Source organism: Dryas octopetala, chromosome 2 (assembly GCF_963921425.1).
Source record: "Dryas octopetala chromosome 2, drDryOcto1.1, whole genome shotgun sequence".
Classification (NCBI taxonomy): Eukaryota; Viridiplantae; Streptophyta; class Magnoliopsida; order Rosales; family Rosaceae; genus Dryas; species Dryas octopetala.
In genome coordinates, this window is record NC_141367.1 from 10,321,090 (window position 1) to 10,339,672 (window position 18,583).

General features: G+C 38.3%; 1 protein-coding gene across 1 annotated transcript; it reads left to right on the forward strand.

Moving 5' to 3' along the window:
- Positions 1–10,121: 10,121 nt before the first annotated feature.
- LOC147293000 (uncharacterized) lies at positions 10,122–12,578 on the forward strand. Its single transcript, XM_086230984.1, has one exon. It carries the CDS (start codon positions 10,122–10,124, stop codon positions 12,576–12,578), a length of 2,457 nt encoding a protein of 818 aa, XP_086087110.1.
- Positions 12,579–18,583: the final 6,005 nt, after the last annotated feature.

Consider the following 18,583-nt stretch of genomic DNA (forward strand, 5'->3'; position numbering starts at 1 on the left):
GTCTACAGGATTTATTATAAAGCCAAGACTACCTTATGTCCAGGAGCAAAGGATTTGCATGAAGAAGAAAAAACAATAATGTTTCAAGCAGATCTTAAAAGATCTAATGTAGCGGTCCCAAAGACAATTAGCTGGAATCAAGTCAATCTTCCTCTAGAATGGACGGTGGCTCAAGAGGCACCCCAAAAGCCAAAACCAGGAAATTGACCAGATCGTGGGACATGATGATGGCGAGGTGGAAATTAGATTCTCCAATCTAAGATCTACACGCCTTGGAACATCCATAAACTCCAGGTTTTCTTATTTAGGAAACCCACCAAATCGACCAGTAACCTTGCCAAGGTCTGCATCATCCAGAACTGTGGATGAACCTTTGATGGTCGGAACAGAAAGAGAAGGATTAATCAGTAAGCCTATTTATACTGATTTTGAGAAATCTAATGCAGAGGATGATCCAGTTGGGCCAACCTTTTCTGATGTGCAGGGACCAATCTATACTGGGCCACAGATTAATGTTTTAAAAGATGAAGGCCCATCCCATTTCCGATATGATATAAAAGCTCTAAAAAATGAATTCATGAACCCAAAGCATAGGCTTAAGAGAGCCTGGTTTCATGAGAACTTTGACAATATGCAAAGGATCTCTTTCCATGCAGAATGGATTTCCTATATGGAAAACACTAAAAGGGAAATTCCCTTTTGGGCTTGGTTCTATCAAAAGGTCCAAAATCAGGGTAGTGATGAGCTAAAAGCTTCAATTAACACCATCACAAGCTCCATTAAAGAATGGGCTACCAAAGAAGGAGACAAAGTAAGGTTAGTACATCCTCCAAATACTCCTATAATTGTATCTGGCAGTTTAGCTACACCAGTTAAGGCGTCATCCCTTTCTGGAGTAGATAACGAGTCTAGGGTTTGTTATAAACATATCGATGCCTTAGTGCAACAGAGCAATTATACCAATCTATTTTTGCAGACCTTAGGGGAACAGACCAGTAGAATTGAAGATAGTTTAAGCGAACTAGCTCCTAAAAAGGAAGACTTAAAGTCTAAAGTGGTCTTTGAAACTAATAAATCAATCTTTAAGCCACCACCAGACTTAGGAGAATTTAGACTTTCAAAAAGAAACCAGTCAGAATTAGTTGAGGAAATCACAAATAGGTTAAATAACCTACAAATGAAAACAAAAGAAAAACAAACAATAAATGTTTTATCCAAATCTGGATCTGATTCAGAGATAGATGAGATGCAGGAAGCCTTCCTGGATTCTGACAATGAACAGGATAAAACTCCTGTTCCATCCTTAGACATTAATAGGCTTACCTATAATTCAAGATCCAATTATGGTTTTCAAGGAAAACTCCAGTTTGCCCCTACAAGGAATTACTACCATAGGCCCACACCTGTAGATATGCAGTATGAAGAAAATTGGTACAATGACTCTGCAAGGTATGATGGAAATTCCATTGTTGAATGGAATATTGATGGTAAGACTGAGTACCAAATTCTTGATACTTTTAAGCACATGATGATGTTAGCTACTGCTTATAGAGCCACCTCTAACAATACAGAAAAACAAATTGCATGAGCAATTATTGTAGGTTTTGCAGGCCAACTAAGGGGTTGGTGGGATTTCTTACCAGAAGCTGATAAACAGGCAATCTTAAGTGCAACTAAACTAGTTGTTAAGATTGAAGGGCAAACCATGACCCAAACAGCAGAAGGAGATGCTGTTAATACTCTGATTTATACATTAACTCTCCATTTTGCAGGGACAGGAATGTTAATGGCTGATAAATCCAGAGAAGTTCTTATGAACTTAAAATGTGCAAGCCTTACTGAATACAGGTGGTATAAAGACGTTTTTATGGCTAAAGTATTCACTAGAGATGACTGTCATTCCGATTTCTGGAAAGAAAAATTTCTTTCAGGTTTACCACCACTATTCGGAGAAAAAGTTAGGCAAAGGCTAAAAGCTAAATATGGTGGAACGATCCCCTTTAGAAATTGTACATATGGAGAGCTCCATAGTGAAATATGTGCGGAAGGTATAGCCATATGCATAGATATGAAGCTAAAAAGGCAGCTTGAAAATGAGAAATTCCTTAAAGGAAAAGAAATGGTGATTTCTGTGAATAGTTTGGGCTAACTACTGAAAAAGGCCCATCACAAAAAAAAAAGAAGTCAAAACCCAAATTTATACCTAATAAGTATAAACAGGCTAAAAGGCCAAAATCATACCAAAGCCCATTCCTGAGCAGAAAAGGACCTGTCAAGAAGAAATTTTCAGGTAAGAACTCTGGTAAGGCTCCAGTTTGTTTTAAATGTGGAAAAGTAGGTCACTATAAGAGCCAATGCAAAATGGAAGAAAAAATAAATTTCTTAGAAGTAAGTGATGAGCTTAAAGAGCAAATTAAAAATTTATCATTAAACTTTGATTATTCTGATAATGAAATTGCAGGTCTTAGTGACTCTGAGGGAACTGATTCTAGTCAGGATAACTGTAATTGCAAAACCATTAATGTTATCACTAAGCAAGATGGTTTTTTGTTAGATCTTATTGACAGGATAGAAAATCCAGGCGAAAAAAGAAAAACATTGGAAAGGTACTTAGAAACCCTAAAATGGGAGCCTGAACAGGAAGAGAAGAAGGGACAAGATAAGGCTAAAAAATCTTATGAACCCTACTCATTTCAAGAAGTCCTAAATAGAATTAAGGGACCACAGCAAAAAGAGGTAACAGTGGCTGACCTAAAAACTGAGGCCAATCAACTTAAAGAAGAAGTCAAGCTCCTTAAAACAAGGATGGAAGTCTTAGAGACCTACCAGGTGAATGAAGAAGACTTCAATCAATATTTCCCTGAAGAAAGACTTAGCCAACAAGGAGGAGATCAAGACTTGGTCCAACACATACAAAGCATTGAAAAAATTATATACCAAAAGTGGTATACAGAGGTAACAATAATAGCAAATGTTAATGAAAAAACTTTTCATTTCCTCACTGTTGCACTCATTGATTCAGGAGCTGACTCAAACTGCTTGAGAGAAGGACTGGTCCCATCCAGATTCTTTTGCAAAACCAGTCAGGAGTTAAGGGTAGCCAATGGAAAAAAGATGAATATCAAATACAAGCTACCACACTCAGCAGTCTGTAATAATGGTGTCTGTCTTGACACACCATTTATCCTGGTTAAAGATTTGAACCAGGCTTGCATCTTGGGGACTCCATTTCTCAGTACATTGTACCAGTCAGGACCCATCTCTGTAGATCAAACAGGGATTAAAGGTAAAATACAAGGCATAAAGGTAAATTTCCCTTTTATGATAGAACCCTTGGTTCGACATGTAAATTCTCTAAATAGCCTTATAAAAGGAAAAGAGAATTTTATAATATCATTGAAAGGAGAAATAAAAAACAAAAGGATTATGCAAATGTTGCAAAGTCCAAAGATCGAGAAGAAAGTACATGATCTAAACGATCTTATTATAAAGGAAGTCTGTTCTGATTTTCCAACAGCCTTTTGGAACAGAGAAAGACACATTGTTACTCTTCCTTATGAACCTGACTTTAAAGAGTCAATGATACCTACCAAGGTTAGACCCATCCAAATGAATAAAGCCCATTTGGAGTTGTGTGAGAAAGAAATTGAGGATCTCTTAAAAAAGGGATTAATCCGAAAAAGTAAATCCCCATGGAGTTGTCCAGCATTTTATGTGAAGAAAGCGGCAGAAATTGAACATGGGGTTCCAAGGTTAGTAATTAATTACAAAGCTTTAAATAAAGCCCTGAGATGGATAAGGTATCCTATCCCAAACAAAAGGGATTTGTTAAATAGGTTACATGAAGCTGTCATCTTCTCAAAATTTGATATGAAATCTGGATTCTGGCAAATCCAGATCAAAGAAGAAGAGAGGTACAAAACAACTTTTACTGTTCCTTTTGGGCATTATGAATGGAATGTTATGTCATTCGGTCTCAAAAATGCTCCCTCTGAGATCCAAAATATCATAAATGATATTTTTAACCCTTACTCATCTTTCACTATTACTTATATTGATGATGTTTTAGTTTATTCCTCCTCTCTGGAAGAACATTTTAAACATGTTAACATCTTTCTTAAGGTAGTGAAAAATGCAGGCTTGGTGGTCTCAAGCAAGAAGATAGTCTTATTTCAGACTAAAATAAGATTCCTAGCCTTGGACACAACACAACATCGTTCCTATTGACAAAGCTATTGCTTTTGCCGACAAATTTCCAGATGAATTAAAAGACAAAACGCAATTATAAAGATTCTTGGAAAGTCTAAATTATGTCTCAGACTTCTATCAAGATCTTGCTAAAATAAGCAAGCCACTATACGAGAGGTTAAAAAAGATCCCTCCACCTTGGGATAAAAAACATACCCAAGCTGTAAAAGCCTTAAAGGCTCATGTCAATAAACTTCCTTGCCTTTCTATTCCTAAACCAGGAATGTTCAAAATTGTAGAAACAGATGCTTCAGAAAAGGGTTACGGAGGAATCCTAAAACAAAAGGATTTAAATTCAAAAAAGGAAGAATTGGTTAGATTCACTTCAGGGGTTTGGAATAGTGCTCAAAAGAATTATGCCACAATCAAAAAAGAAATTTTGGCTATTGTTTTAACTGTCACCAAATTTGAAAGTGATTTGTTAAACCAAAATTTTTTAATACGTGTCGATTGCAAAGCTGCCAAAGATGTTTTACTAAAACATGTCAAAAACCTGGCCTCTAAACAAATTTTTGCCAGATGGCAGGCCATCCTTTCAGCTTTTGATTTTAACATAGAATACATAAAAGGGGAAGATAACTCTCTTCCTGATTTTCTAACAAGAGAATTTCTGCATGGCAAGAATGAGGAGGGGGTCTTATTTCAGGAAAGGTTCAGGCTCAAGAATGAACCAAAGACAACAGAAAGAAGCTCAACAGCACACCTAGTGGCTTAGAGAGCCCCAGCCCGAGGAGCCTAAAGGACTCTTTACTATCCCTCTTTGGAGATTTCTGTTGCAATAATTGAAAATCAGGATTTAACTAATCCTCCACTAGATGTTGCTAAAAAGTACCTGGTGAATCACTGCAGCCCTTCACTGGGCAACAAAACTCGTGAATGGTACGAGGCAGTCTTAATAGACTGTGGTTCGGTGCAAATTAAGCATCACTTCAGAAATAGAGGGATTATTGCCTTTTCTCATTTTATCATCTGTGATTTTATCACACTTGATGAATGGGGAACATCCCTTTTCGCTAAACAGCGATTCAATTCTGACCAAGGACTCATCCCAAATAGATTTGATTATTATGATTACATGAAAGCTTGAGAGGTCTCTCTGATTTACCAAAACCAAGAATTTACTCATTCTTGGTTTCTCCAGTTTAAAACAATCGGACAAAAACCTCTCCCAAACTGGCTCAAAGCTTGGTATGCCGTCTGGGCTCATACTCCAGACATTATTCCTGCCCCTGTTATGGACAGCTTGACCCGATTTAAAAACTTCAATGAAGATGTTGTTCCCAATTGGGAAATTGGGTTATGGTTTATGTATCTTTACAGTATTCCTTGGATCCTCAAATGGTCCTATACTGTCTCTTTGCCAAATGAAGATGAAGACATCTACATACCCAACCTTCGCCGTTCTATTTGTGTCAAGTGGTGGGATAAGTACAACTCCAAGCCTATAGAAGGAGTTTCTTTTAAACCTAAAAAGGTTAAAGAAATTCTGGGATCCGCTTCATCATCTTCTTCCTCTGATTCAGAAAGATTGAGGCAACTAGAGGCTGAATGCAATGACCTAAGGAGCCAACTCCTTAGAAGAGTTGGTAAAAGGCCAGACTCAGACGCTCCATCATTCGACCTCACTTCTGATAATGATAATGAAGATGACTGTTTTGGAGTCTTCACTCCAATCAAATAACTTTACTAAAAGTAAAGTGAATTTCCCGTGATGCTTATCAGCATCCCTGTTGGTCTCTCTGCTTTAGTAACCTTCTTTCGGTGGTTTTGGCATTTTGTAAAATAATTGAGTACTTTACTATTTACTTATTGACTTTATCCTCGGTGGTTGTACCCACTCCACTGTTTGCTTTTAAGAAAATAAGATTCCTTGTCTGGCCAGCTGTTAGGCCTGGATCTTTCCTTCATTTCTATTTAAAGAGGCTTGAGCCTCAGTTGTAAGCATCCAAGAATTTTATTTTTCTGAAGTGTGAGATTGTAAGTGTGCAAACAAGTCTCCTGTTAAGACTTGATATTAATACAAGTGTGAGGGTTTGCTTTCAATTTCGAAGTGTGCATTTCAATTCTGTAAGTTTGAATGTTCAATTTAATTTCTGTTCTTCTATTTGTTTGTTCATTTCAATTTATTCTGATTATACTATTTAGTTTATATCTTTGGACTTTGCCAATCTTTAAAGTTAAAAAAGATTAAATTTTCGATTTTAAAACCCTTCCCCTCTACCTGGGTTAGTTTTGGTATCAGAGCCATTTTTCAAGGGAGATAGTAATAGGAAGCGATATTAGTTCAATAATAGTGTTGAGATCTGACGAGTGAAGGGCAGTTGAAGGCAGAGTTAGCCATTGGTAAGTCCCAGGGAGTACGCTATTCGTTTGGATTTTCTAGCCTCCAATAACGTAGCTGAGTATGAAGCCCTCATTAATGGACTTCAAATTGCAAAGTTAATTTGAGCTCGAAATTTCCAAGTATTCAGCGATTCTCAACTCATGATCAATCAAGTTAATAGAGAATACTCAACCAAGGATGATATAATGGAAGCAGACCAAAAATTGGTAAGACAGCTCGCTGGTCATTTCGAAAGCATCACTTGCAACCAAATTCCTCGAGAGCAAAATGGCAACGCCAACCGATTAGCTAACTCGGCCGCTTTAGACTCAAAATGTGTCCACTCAATAACGGTCGAGCAACTCATTTTCCCAAGCATTGCTGAAAGTTTGGAAAACAATGGAAATTGTGCAACTCAAGGATAATTGGATGAAACTGATTATCAAATATTTGACCAATGGAACTACTCCCGAAGATCCCGCCGAGGCGCAAAAAATTCGAACAAAAGCGGCCCGATATTCAATCATCGTGGAGCGCTATTCAGAAAGTGGTACTCCGGACCCTCGCTCCGATCTCCGATGTTTTTCGCCTTCGCAGGGCAAATGGGTTATGACGAAGATCCACGAAGGGACATGCGGAAACCACACAGGGGGCAGAAGTCTCGCACACAAAGCCCTCACTCAAGGATACTTTTGGCCTTACATAGCCTGACACGCAGAAAAACTTGCCCACAAATGCGATAAGTGCCAGAAATTCACTCCGTTGAACAAACGTCCCGCTGAATCACTCAATACAATGCTCGAGCCCAAAGTGGGGAGTGGACATCGTCAACCCATTACCCAAAGTTGCAGGAGGTAACAAACATGTGCTCGTAGCCACTGATTATTTCACCAAGTGGATAGAAGCATACGTCACAATAAATCAAGATCATGTGATAAAATTTGTGTGGAAAAACATTATTTGCCTCTTCGGGATCCCCAGGGCAATCGTGACGGACAATGGAACACAGTTCAACAATCACAAGTTTAAGGCATATTGCGAAAAAATATGAATCACTCTCCAATATTCATCCTGAAGCTACCCTCAAGGAAATGGGTAAGTGAAAAAATCAAATAGAACGATTTTTGAAAACAGCAAAAAGAGACTCGAAAAAAGCAAAAGGAAATGGCCTAGAGAACTCCCCAAAGTATTATGGGCCTATCGAACCACAAAGAGAAGGCCCACTAATGAAACTTCATTTTCCTTAGCATACGGAGTCGAAGTCGTGATCCCGACCGAGATCACTCTTCCCACTATAAGGATGTTAGCCATGGAATCTAAAGAGAACGACACTTTGCTCGAACATGCCCTCGATTTGGTGGAGGAATGGAGAGAAACAACCTTGATCAGACTCGCAAGCTACCAGAAAGCTACCGCTAGATATTTCAACCAAAAGGTAAAAAGCAGAGCGTTTCGAATTGGAAATTGGGTCCTCAAGAAAGTAGTGCAAACAAAGAAACCAGTTCAGAAAAAAGCCCAATTCAAAGATGAGAAGTTTAAAAAGACATGAGATCGGCCCTATAAGATCATGAAAGTCTTTGGAAAGGGATCCTACAGGCTTCGAGAAGTTCAAACGGGAAAATATCTCCCGAGGCCATGGAACACAATTCATCTAATGAAGTATTACTTCTAAAGGTTGGTCATTTATTATTTCTCTTTCTTTGCAAATAAATGATATATTGGGCATAATGGATCTCAACCCTAGAGGAAATTACGTCAGAACCCTTCACGGCCAAGGGATGGGGAGGTGAAAAGTTTTTCTCTAAGACTCCTTCGACATCATAGATTTTCAACTTGGACTTGAACTCGAGACATCGATCTTTAAAAGACAAGAGTTGATCAGTTAAAACATCTTTTCCCACTTCCATCAATCTAAATTTCCTGGAAAAATCATGAGCAGAAGTCTCAAGCTCTTGAACTCGATCCTCAAGGACCCGATTTCGATCCTCAAGGCCACCAGCTTTGATTTCAACCAACTTCCTCTTCTCGGACTCAAGGCGAGACTTAAGAACAAGTTTCGAAAGTTTCACGTTAGAAGCATGAAAAAGCCTGTTTGTCTGCAAAAAAATATATATATATATATATATATCAAAGGTTGAAAACAGAATCAAGGACGAAATATGAAACAATGATATACCTCATAAGCAAGAAAAGAGGATTCCAAAGCTATATCATTGATACTCATTTTGTTCGAATAAATCTAATCCGAGGGAAGAATCAATTCGCGAGTAATAAAATGACAAACCATCAGAGATAAACAACCATTATCACCCACCACTACTACAAAAAAGCTCATACATATCACTAGATTAATATTAGTTTTAAGGGTATTCGATATAATATGGTTTTTAATATCATTTAAAAGTTTTTTTTTCAAAAAATGATATTTAAACTAGTTTATATATCATCAGGATTTTGAATGTGATATATTATGTTGGACAAATTTATTAACCCTGATTTAAAAGTGATATCTATACAAATAAATGATGCTTAAATTTTAGAATGGGAAAATAGGGGTACTGTTCGTGACTTTAAAAAAATTTTGCAGCCCGCGTTTATACACTTAGACTCACACACCCACACTCAGTCACTCACATCCAAACTGAACCAGACTCAAACCCACACCCTAACTCATCATCTTCTTCATCAATCTCTAACGAAGATATATGTATTGAGCTCGAAGGTTAAGCTAGCTAGCTGGTTTTCCAATCCACCCAGCCTTAAGACGTTGAGAGCGAACGCTTGCAGATCGAGATCGATGGGTTGAACGCGCGCGAAGGCTTGCAGAGAGCGAAGGCGACAGAGAGACAGAGAGAAGTCTGAGAAGTCGGGAAGTGAGAAAGAGAGAGGAGAGAAGATTCTGGACAACGTCGCGAGATCGAGATCGACCCAGAGAACCCTTCCCGATACCCCCACCCAGCCTTCGCGATTTCAGGTATTTGATGAGATTGTTTTGTTATTTTTTCTTTTTAATTTGAATTTTAGATTCCGGATTAAGGGTTATAATATCTGCAAGTTGTTTGAACATGTATGCATTGCTATTTGGGTGTTTTGTTATTTGGGTGTTTTTGGAATTTGGATTTGTTTGTATTTGGGTGTTTTGTAGATTGTTTGAACTTCGGTCTGTTTGAATTTGGGTGCTGGAATTGTTTGTATTTAATTGAAATATGGAACTTGGGTCGACTGTGTTATGAATTTGGGTATGTGGTTAATTCGTTTGATTTTGGGTTTGAGGTCTAATATATTATGTGGGTTTTGCAATTAAGGGTAGAGTTCTAGGTAAAGATATATAGGTTTAAACCCAATACATTGCCAGGCTTCAACTAGGTCATATGGTGTCAATATAATTGAATATTTGATGAGTTCTAGGTAAAGGTATATGTGTTCTTTAGATGAGTTTCTGCTAATTAAAATTGACATTAATATTAGTTATATATTATCAGTTAATATGCTTCCTTTTGCATATGTTTAATTGGGTTCGTATTGAAATGGTGTTATTTTGTGTAAGAGTATGGATAAAACATGGATGCATGCTGATAGAAGGTCTGTGGAGTATGAGGAGGGAGTTGAGAGTTTTTTGAGAATTGGATTACAGAATGTTACCAATCCGAAGTACATCCATTGTCCTTGCTTGAAATGTGTAAACTTGAAAAGGCATACCGTTAGAGTGATTAGGGAGCATCTATACTTTAATGGTTTTGACACAAGGTATGCAAAGTGGATATGGCATGGTGAATTTGCTGGTTGTACAAGTAGAAATACAGAAAACGAAAGAGAACCTACTGTCTGTGGGTCCGAAACAGTAAATATGTGCGAAAGTGCCTTTGATAATTTCCATGATAATCCATACGAGTTTAGTCATTATGTTGATGAAGGATTGAGACCCTTATATGATAATTGTGTGAAGTACAACAAGCTATCTGCATTGGTTAGACTATTCAATCTGAAGGCAAAACATGGGTGGTCTGATATTAGCTTTTCTGAACTGCTGGTTGCTATTGGTGATATGCTGCCAAAAGGTCATGTGCTACCCTTGTCTATGTATGAGGCAAAGAAGACATTGTATGCTTTAGGAATGGAGTATGCTAAGATTCATGCATGCCCAAACGATTGTATTTTGTATAGAAATGAGTACGAAGATGAAAGTAAGTGCCCCAAGTGTGACCTATCTAGGTGGAAATTAAACAAGCAAGGGGTTGAGCAAGAAGGGGTTCCGGCAAAAGTCTTGTGGTACTTTCCACCTATTCCAAGGTTTAAACGAATGTTTAAATGTGGTGAGACATCAAAGGATCTTACTTGGCATGCCGGTCATAGAGTCAACGATGGCATGCTACGTCATCCAGCTGATTCTCCGGCTTGGAAGTTGGTTGACCATAAGTGGCCAGATTTTGGAAGTGAGCCTAGAAATCTAAGGTTGGCTCTTTCGGCAGATGAGATCAACCCACACAGTTCCTTAAGTAGCCGATATAGTTGCTGGCCCGTCATCTTAGTGACGTATAACCTTCCTCCATGGCTTTGCATGAAGAGGAAGTTTATGATGTTAACTCTTTTGATTTCCGGTCCTAAGCAGCCAGGACATGACATAGATGTCTATTTGCAACCATTGATTGATGATCTAAAAGCATTATGGAATGGAATTGATGGGGTGTACGATGGGTTTAGAAAAAACACATTTACCTTGAAGGGTATACTCTTGTGGACAATCAATGACTTTCCCGCTTATGGTAATTTGTCGGGGTGCACCGTTAAAGGGTATAAAGCGTGTCCCATCTGCGGTGAAAACACGGATAGTGTTAGGCTGAAACATGGTAGGAAAATCAGTTTTCAAGGCCACAAAAGGTTCTTACCACGCCACCATCCATATCGGAATCAAATGACAGCGTTTAATAACAAGCAGGAATTTGGTTCTGCTCCTAAACCTCTAAGTGGAGAGGAGGTCTTAGCTAAAGTGTCGGGTATCAATTGTATCTTCGGAAAGCAACATGTAAAGAGCAGCCTAGGTGGTGAAACTCATGTTCCATGTTGGAAGAAAAGGTCCATATTCTTTGACCTTGAATATTGGAAGTCTCTTCACATTCGGCATTCTCTAGATGTTATGCACATCGAAAAGAACGTGTGTGAGAGTGTTATTGGAGCCTTACTAAACATTCCAGGGAAGACAAAAGATGGGATTGCTGCCCGTCTAGATCTTATGGAAATAGGGGTACGACTTGACTTGGCACCCGAAGTTGGGCCGAAAAGAACCTTTTTACCTGCTGCTCCATATACACTGTCTAGGGGTGAGAAACATGCATTGTGCAGATCTTTGATGGGTATAAAGGTCCCAGAAGGTTACAGCTCGAATATAAGAAATCTAGTATCCATGCAAGAGTTGAAACTATTTGGTCTTAAGTCCCATGATTGCCACGCTTTGATGCAACAATTGTTACAAGTAGCCATACGTTCGGTGCTGCCCAAGCATGTGAGATACGCGATTACTAGGTTATGTTTCTTCTTTAATTCCCTATGTAATAAAGTGATTGATGTGTCAAAGTTGGATAAAATCCAATCAGAACTTGTAACCACATTGTGTTTGTTGGAGAAGATTTTTCCACCTTCATTCTTCGATATAATGGTTCACTTAACTGTGCACCTTATTAGAGAGGTTCGATTGTGTGGACCGGTCTATTATAGATGGATGTATCCATTTGAAAGAGGCATGAAAGTGCTAAAGGGTTTTGTAAGGAACCGTAACCGTCCGGAGGGCAGCATCGCTGAGAATTATATAGGTGAGGAAGCTGTGGAGTTTTGCTCCGAATATTTGTCTGATGCAAAATCAGTTGGAATCCCGCCTTCGCGAATGGGTCAACCAACCCTTAGCAGACCTATCTCAGGTGCTAAGGTACAATCAGTCCATCGTGAAGACTGGGAGCAGGCACACCGTTGTGTATTGGAGAATGCTGATGAGGTCGACCCTTATGCTGAGTAAGTTACATTTTATCCACCACTAACACTTATAGAATAACTAAGTTACTAACACTTATAGTAAGTTACAATTTGTTAAATTTTATGAAATCTATTTGCAGATTACATAAGGCTTACTTGAGTGACTTTTATAAGAGTAAAAAGAAGAGTGAAAAGTGGATGCTAGATGAGCATAACCGCACGTTTATCTATTGGTTACGTGACAAGGTATTATACTTTTAATTACCCTTTCAATGCACTTACCCTTTGTAAACGTTTGGTAATAATTAATATATTTTAAAAGTGTTAATTAACCATTAATAATTAATATAGGTGGCAGATGAGATAAACAGTGGATCAAATGACATAACACCCTCAGTGAGGCGACTAGCTCAAGGGCCACCTATGAGTGTGCTTAAATACGAGGGTTATGAGATAGGGGGTGCCATTATCACACAAAGGCACGTGACATGGTACGTTCTGTCCAAAACAGTGGGGTGAGCTTGGTGGCAAATACAATGCAGGTGGCGAGCGCGAAGGATAAAAATCCAGTTTACGCTGATATGGCTTTCTATGGGGTTATCCAAGAGATTTGGGAGCTTGATTATAACAGTTTTCAAGTGCCTTTGTTTAAGTGTGAATGGGTAGAGAACAACAAGGGAATAAAAACAGATGAATTAGGGTTCCTTTTGGTAAACTTGAATAGGATAGGTCACAAGAGAGACGTATTTGCTTTGGCTGCCCAAGTGAAGCAAGTCTTTTATGTAGAGGACCCACTCGACTCTGGCTGGTCAGTAGTGCTTGCAGCCCCGACTAGAGATTATCAAGATGGTGCACATGAGGATGACTTAGGGGACACTGGTGTTCACGCTCAATCCTTTACTGAAGGAATACCATCTGTCGAGGAATTTGATGATATACTTGGTGATGGTGATAACACTTACAAGAGAGATAATTGCGAGGGCATATGGATTGATCACTCAAGAAAACAAAAACCATAATCCATGCATTTTTTTGTCATGTAATTTGATGCTAATTTGTAATTTAATTTGCATACTTTCTACTTTAATTGCATACTTTCTACTTTAATTTCTTTCATTTCAAGAACGATTTGTATTTGTTTTTAGGCTGTTTTCCTTGTATATTTTACCAAGTTGAATATTCCATGGCTTACTTACTTAGGCTGTTTTCCTTGTATTATTTACTAAGTTTACTAAGTGTTAGTATTGATTAATTAATAGAGGTGAGGAGCTTGTGTTTTCCTTGTGTATATTCATGCTTTCTTATAGATGTGTATACCTTGTGTTTTCCTTGTAGAGGCATACTTACTTAGGCTGTTAAAACATTGCTTACAGATGTGTATATATTGATTAATAGAGGTGAGAGACTTGTGTTTTCCTTGTGTATATCCATGCTTTCTTATAGATGTGTATACCTTGTGTTAATTTTCCTTGTAGAGGCTTACTTACTTAGGCTGTTTTCCATGGCTTACTTATGTATGTACTGTAATTTTTTTTTTTAATTACACAATTTTGCTACAGTTTTGATCTTCGAGTAATGGCAACACCGAAAGGCAAGAAGGGAAAAAGAAAAGGTAGGGGAACGCCAAAAGGAAAGAAAGGTGCAGTGCCCACACCAAAGGCAACCGAAGTCCCACCTGCAGATGAGGAGAATGTGGATGCCAAAGCAAGCTCAAGTTCGAAGCAAGCGACGATTACTACTGCTGATAGTAGTTCCACTCGGGGCATTACACAGATGCACCATGTAATTGTGAAGAAAGCTTTAGGCCGAAAAGTTCAAGTGCAGTATAATACACATGGTGTACCGGTAGGACAAGCTCGTCAGACTTTAGCTTCATACATAGGGGTTAAGGCGAGGACCACAGTCCCTATTATTGAAGAAAGCTGGCCGAAGGTGGATAAGGACTTAAAAAAAAATCTGGGAGGATGTTGAGGTATTTCAGCTTTATTTTACCTATTGTAACCGTTAATTTGCTGCATGTTTATCCTGAGGTATTTGCTGCATTTTTAATGATTGTTTGTCCTCATTAACCCTAAATATAGGCTGCCTTTGATCTTCCCTCTACAAGCCAGAAGATGGTGCTGTCTTCAGCTGGCATTAAGTGGAGAACATTCAAGACTAATCTTACAAACAGATTCGTGCTTCCATTCAAGGACGATCCAGAGGCTTTGAAACTCCCACCCAAGCAATATGAGGACTTCATTGAGAAACGACATTGGGAGGCATTTGTTGCACGCCGACTATCAGACTCATTTATGGTAAGCTTGTTCATTTGTGCCAGCTGCTGCCAAAAGTTGTTGCTCCAGCTACATTTGATATTTGCAAAGTATTAAATTTTGGTTATTTCAAGAACCCATTTTTCTCATGATATGTGTTATATTTTGGTTCCTTGTACTTAATTGTAGGAACTACATGAGGCACAAAGCAAGAGAACTGCAAAGAGGAAGTATCACCATAGATTGTCGCGAAAAGGATATATAGGCTTGGAGGAGGATTTGGTAAGCTTGTGAATGGATATCTGCATGTCTAGTTTAACTAGCATTTTGCACTTGCATTTTTAATGTTAAATTTGGTTCTATGGATAGAGGAAACAAAATGTGGCAGCGGAGGATCTTGACCGTTCCGTTCTATGGAAGAAGGCACGTGAAGATTCTAATGGGAACTTAACTGAGGAAGTACAATCGGTGGCTAATGTCATTGTAAGCATTCTGACTTGTTATTGTACTGGATTTCATAATTGATGAGGTCATTTTTGTGTAATGTAATTTTTCATGGACATGTGGCAGGACGAATTGCTGGAGAAAAAGAAGCAAGGAGAATTGAAAGTCGAGGGTGCAGTGGACGTTCTAACTATGGCTTTGGAGACTCCGGACACCCATGGTAGGGTAAGGGCAGTAGGGGGGAATGTCAACCCTACCACATACTTCAACATTCCCAGAAAACCTAGGGAACTAGTCTCAAAAAATGAGTTGGCGGCCATGTTAGAAAAGGAGCGTGAAATGTGTAAAATGCTGTTGGAGAGAATTGAAAAGTTGGAGGCGCGGGAGAATGAGAAGGGTGTTCTTACACCTAAGACACTTCCAGGCCATGGGAGTGTCTCCGATAAAGCAAGCTGCCAGGATGAGGGAAAGTGTAAGGCTGCAGTGGTTGAGCTAGAAAGGAAGGAGGCAGTACACAAAGACGTCATCGCTGACTGCACAGTAAAGGTATTGGTCTGAGATGGTGTTGTTTTAGCGTTTTGAATAGCACTTTATTTATGTATTGGTATGTACTTTGTTTGCTTAGGAAAAGTCTTGCAAACTGACTTTGGGAACTACTAGAAAGATTGTTGCATATGGTTCAATTATTGATCTTGCATCTAAGGAAGTGCATGGGGTTCCGTTGGGTGACGCCAACCTGCGGGTTGCAATTGACATTGCCATTGATGGACAAGCTTTGCTTCCCATTCCAGTCCGAGAGGAGTTAAAAACTGTTGATGATGCTGTTGGCAGCCATGTCGCTTGGCCTAAAGACCTTGTAATTGAATACAATGATAAGGTAAATATAGTACGTACTTTCATTACTTATGTCTCTTTATTTTTCTTTCATTACTCAGTTAACCTTGGGTCTTTGTGCTTAACCATGGCAGATGCAGAAGAAACAAGTGCCTGGCATGGTGAAGGAATTATTCAAGAAGGATGCACCAGCTGAGAAGCTTGTGCCGACAAATTGCAAGCTACTGTATCGTTATGCCCAGGAAGCAATGTATGAAAGTGGAAAAGCAATCACATCTGAGATAGAGGAAGAAGTCTTTGGAGAAGTCCGAAAACTATTTATCTTGAGAGAGGATATAACTTCCCTCATGGAGATGCAGGAACTCTCCGCGACATGCATAGTGGTGTATATGAGGTAGTTAAGTTTAATTGAAAAGCTAGTCAAGTTTTGTCTTACTAATCTGCTCTGATATGTATTGTTTTAATTAAATACTATTAGGCACCTATATGATAAGCTGGTCAGGTCAAAGATGATTGATATGGTTGGTTTGGTGGATCCGGCCCGTGTTTCTGTTGGAGTAGCAAGCTCAGAGAAACGATCAACCTACATGGCAGCTCGTTTTCAGCAAGGAAAAAGCGATCGTGTTTTCTTGGTGCCTTACAATTCTGGGTAAGGGTGTTTAGATGATTAACTGACTTTCTTGAACCTTTTTTATGCCTGTCATTTATTCATGCATGCTAATTATAGTGCTACCCTTTTGAAAGGTCGCATTGGATGTTGACCATAATTACTGAAGATAAAGACATTGTTTATATAATGGACCCTCTTGCAAAACCGACCTTTGACCAGGGATGGATGGACATTGTCAACACGTGAGTTGATGCTCCCTTATATATTTATTGGTTTATGCACTAGGGATAATTTGTTGGGGTGTAACTTATTGTGTTGTTTTGTTGATTCAGTGCGATTAGACAATTCAATGTAGTTACGGGTAGGCGAACGCGCAAAACAATACAGTGGAAGCATCTTTCAGTATGTGTTCCAAATAATTCATTAATGTTTTCCTAATTACTATTTCTGCCATTCCTATTTAAAACCTGTATGAATACACACTAACTCTATATGCATGCCACTGTTTTCTTCTTGTGATCAGTGTCCTAAACAACCTGGAGGGGTTGAATGTGGTTACTACGTTATGAGGTACATGAAGGACATCATTGAGGATACGAATCTTGAGTTTGAGAGCACGGTAAAATCGAATCCAAATGACCTTCACGTACATGCAATATATATTTGCTTACATCCTTGCTTGAAGTTTCTGAAATTTTGGTTAACTGCATTGCTTATATTGAATACAGCTGGAACCTACTCAAATGGATTTTCTTCATCAATTATATTCATGTAAAAAAAAAAAATTAAAAAAATCAAATTATAAGATTAAGCACTATACTTTCTGTTTGCCATCTCTTGTTTCTCCTTGCAGTAAAGAAGGGTTCCATCTGAACCTGCCTTAAAAAACTGGTCAGTACCAAAACCACACTTGGCCATTATCATGGTTGTCAAAATTCTGTTTTCTACATGCTATATATTGTTCCTTTCTTATGTAAGCATTCAACTTGTACTAAGTTCTCTTTTGTTTGTCACTAATAATACATCAAACTTAACCATTCTACTGCATGTCTAATTTCTCTTAACCTTTGAAAAGTTGTCTAGCATTTATTCCCATGGTGTTAGTTATGTGAATTTGCAAAAGCTAGCTGCAAGCATTATTTTAGTATGAGCAAGCTTTAAGCTACCTTACTATTGAGCTAATGCAATTTTCCTTTGTGTTTTCAGTGGAGCAAATCAAAGATCAAGCGATGCAGTTACACCAAAGACCAAATTGATGATGTTCGAGAAGAATGGGGTGACTTTGTTAACTTGAATTATGTGTAGGCTTAGGTATATGTGGTGATGGCTGGATGTGCCATTTTGTGGATATTATAGAACTTAGATCAATTAATTTAAATGCTGCCATGCCCATATTTTGTAAAGGGGAATAGGGAATTGCATGCCTACTGCCTAGTTTTTTGGAAAAATGCATGCCTAGCCTACTGCCTAATAGTTTTTGTAAAGGGTAGTTTTAAGTGCTGCCTAGCCTAGCTAGCTTAGACATATTTGAAGGAAGGGGTAGTTAGAGATGATGAGATCTCCCCCTAATTTTTGTAATATGACAACTTTTGGGTCCTTTGAAATATATGACATTTGATGAATGGAATGGATTGTTGAATGAAATGAATCAGTTTGGCTTATCTATGCAGGTAAAATTGGCCACTAAATAAATATGCTCTAGATGGTTCAATGGTGTTAACCAATTATATCAGTTTTTTGAAAATAAACCCGATATCAAAACAGGTCACATAACCCTAATTTCGAAATATATTAGATCAATTCTAATATAAAAACTGAAATGCTATAGAGAATAGATATCTATTTTGGGAAAATAAACTGATACCAACCATAGCTTCGTAATCAATTATACAATAAAAACACATA